The sequence below is a fragment of the Egretta garzetta genome, unplaced genomic scaffold, assembly GCF_000687185.1.
Source record: "Egretta garzetta isolate BGI_Z169 unplaced genomic scaffold, ASM68718v1 scaffold284, whole genome shotgun sequence".
NCBI lineage: Eukaryota > Metazoa > Chordata > Aves > Pelecaniformes > Ardeidae > Egretta > Egretta garzetta.
Window position 1 is genome coordinate 70,623 of NW_009259498.1, and position 1,281 is coordinate 71,903.

General features: G+C 67.7%; 1 protein-coding gene across 1 annotated transcript in view; it reads left to right on the forward strand.

Annotated features, from left to right (window-relative positions):
* LOC104125029 (cell death activator CIDE-3-like) overlaps positions 1–117 on the forward strand; it is a 1,346-nt gene extending 1,229 nt beyond the window's left edge. Inside the window, exon 5 of the mRNA XM_009637426.2 lies at positions 7–117. Within this exon, the coding sequence (XP_009635721.1) occupies positions 7–117 (111 nt within the window). The remainder of the gene's footprint in view (positions 1–6) is intronic.
* The last annotated feature ends 1,164 nt before the right edge of the window (positions 118–1,281 follow it).

Below are 1,281 nucleotides of genomic sequence, written 5' to 3' on the forward strand. Positions count from 1 at the left end.
ATGCAGCAGCTCCTGGACGCCACGGAGGAGACGAAGGAGGGGGAGAGCACCCCCCCGCTGCAGAGCCTCCTGCCCTGCACCCTCCCACCCCTGCCCTGCAGGAAGACACTGCACTGAGGGTCGGGTGCCCTGTCACCCCTCCCCTGTCACCCCCTCCACCCCCGGGGGTCCCAGCACCCTGCTAGGTCAATGCTGGGGCGGGGAGGCTGGCACAGCCCCTCCTTGCACCCTGCTGGCCGGACATGGCCAACTCTTTGTAGTATCTGCTGCTCTGTAAATATATTTATTGAGGTGAAGCTGCTGTGCTGCCAGCTCATCTTCTTTCTGCTGGGTGGGGGTGGGGGGGCTCAGCCACTTGCCCCCCTTGGCACATGGGGGTGGTGGTGCAAGAGCCTGCAAGGAGGGGACCTGTCGCAAGCCCTCCCCAAGGGAGCTGTTGCCTTTGTCCTCCTCCCCATCACCCCAGCTGGCACCCAGGGCCTGGCCCCCACCCCTTGGTGTGGAGCTGAGAGGCCCTCCCGGTGCTGCGGGCAAGCCAGGGGCAGGGGAGGGGGCACCCCTCTCCAGCTGGGGTGGGTGTCTTTGCCCCTGGGGTCCCCAGCCCCCTTGGCAGCCCCACGCAGGGGGAGTCACTGCAGCCCCAGCCCTGCCCCATGGGGCTGCAACTGCCCAGCAGCTCCAGCGACACCAAACTGGGGGACAGACCAGAGCCTGGGGTGACACCGGGTTCTATCAGCCTGGCGGGCGCACCCCTGGCTGGGCAGAGCGGGAGAGAGAAGTACGAGCCCTGCCAGCCGGGGTGGGCAAGCTGGGAAGGAGAGGGAAGGACCCGCCACCCACCTCTGCTATACTGGGAAGCACTGGGGCGAGCTGCAGGGAAGCCAGAGCAGCTGTGTTTTGGGGTATCCCCCCTCCCCGTGATGCACCACAGGGGATGTGGGACCTGAGCCATGCTCACCTGGGGACCCCACTGCGGGGGTCTGGGGCTCTGGTGTGGGAACAGCCGAGGTGGGAGAGACCGGAGCTGGGCTGGGGGCAGTGCAGCCCCCCCTGTGCCTTGGAGGGGCTTCGTTAGCTTGGAAATTAATGAGCCTGCAGCTGCATTGCCCCATGACACAAATGTGTGACACCTGGGGGTGCCAGGGACGGGGCGGGGACACCGTGCTCTGCCCCGCTGCTGCAGGCTGTCCCCACCATCCCTGTGCCCCTGAACCCATGGGGTGACGGTGGCTGTGCCAGTCCCTGGGGGGTGTCCCCCCCCCGCCCCCCCCCCCCCAGGCC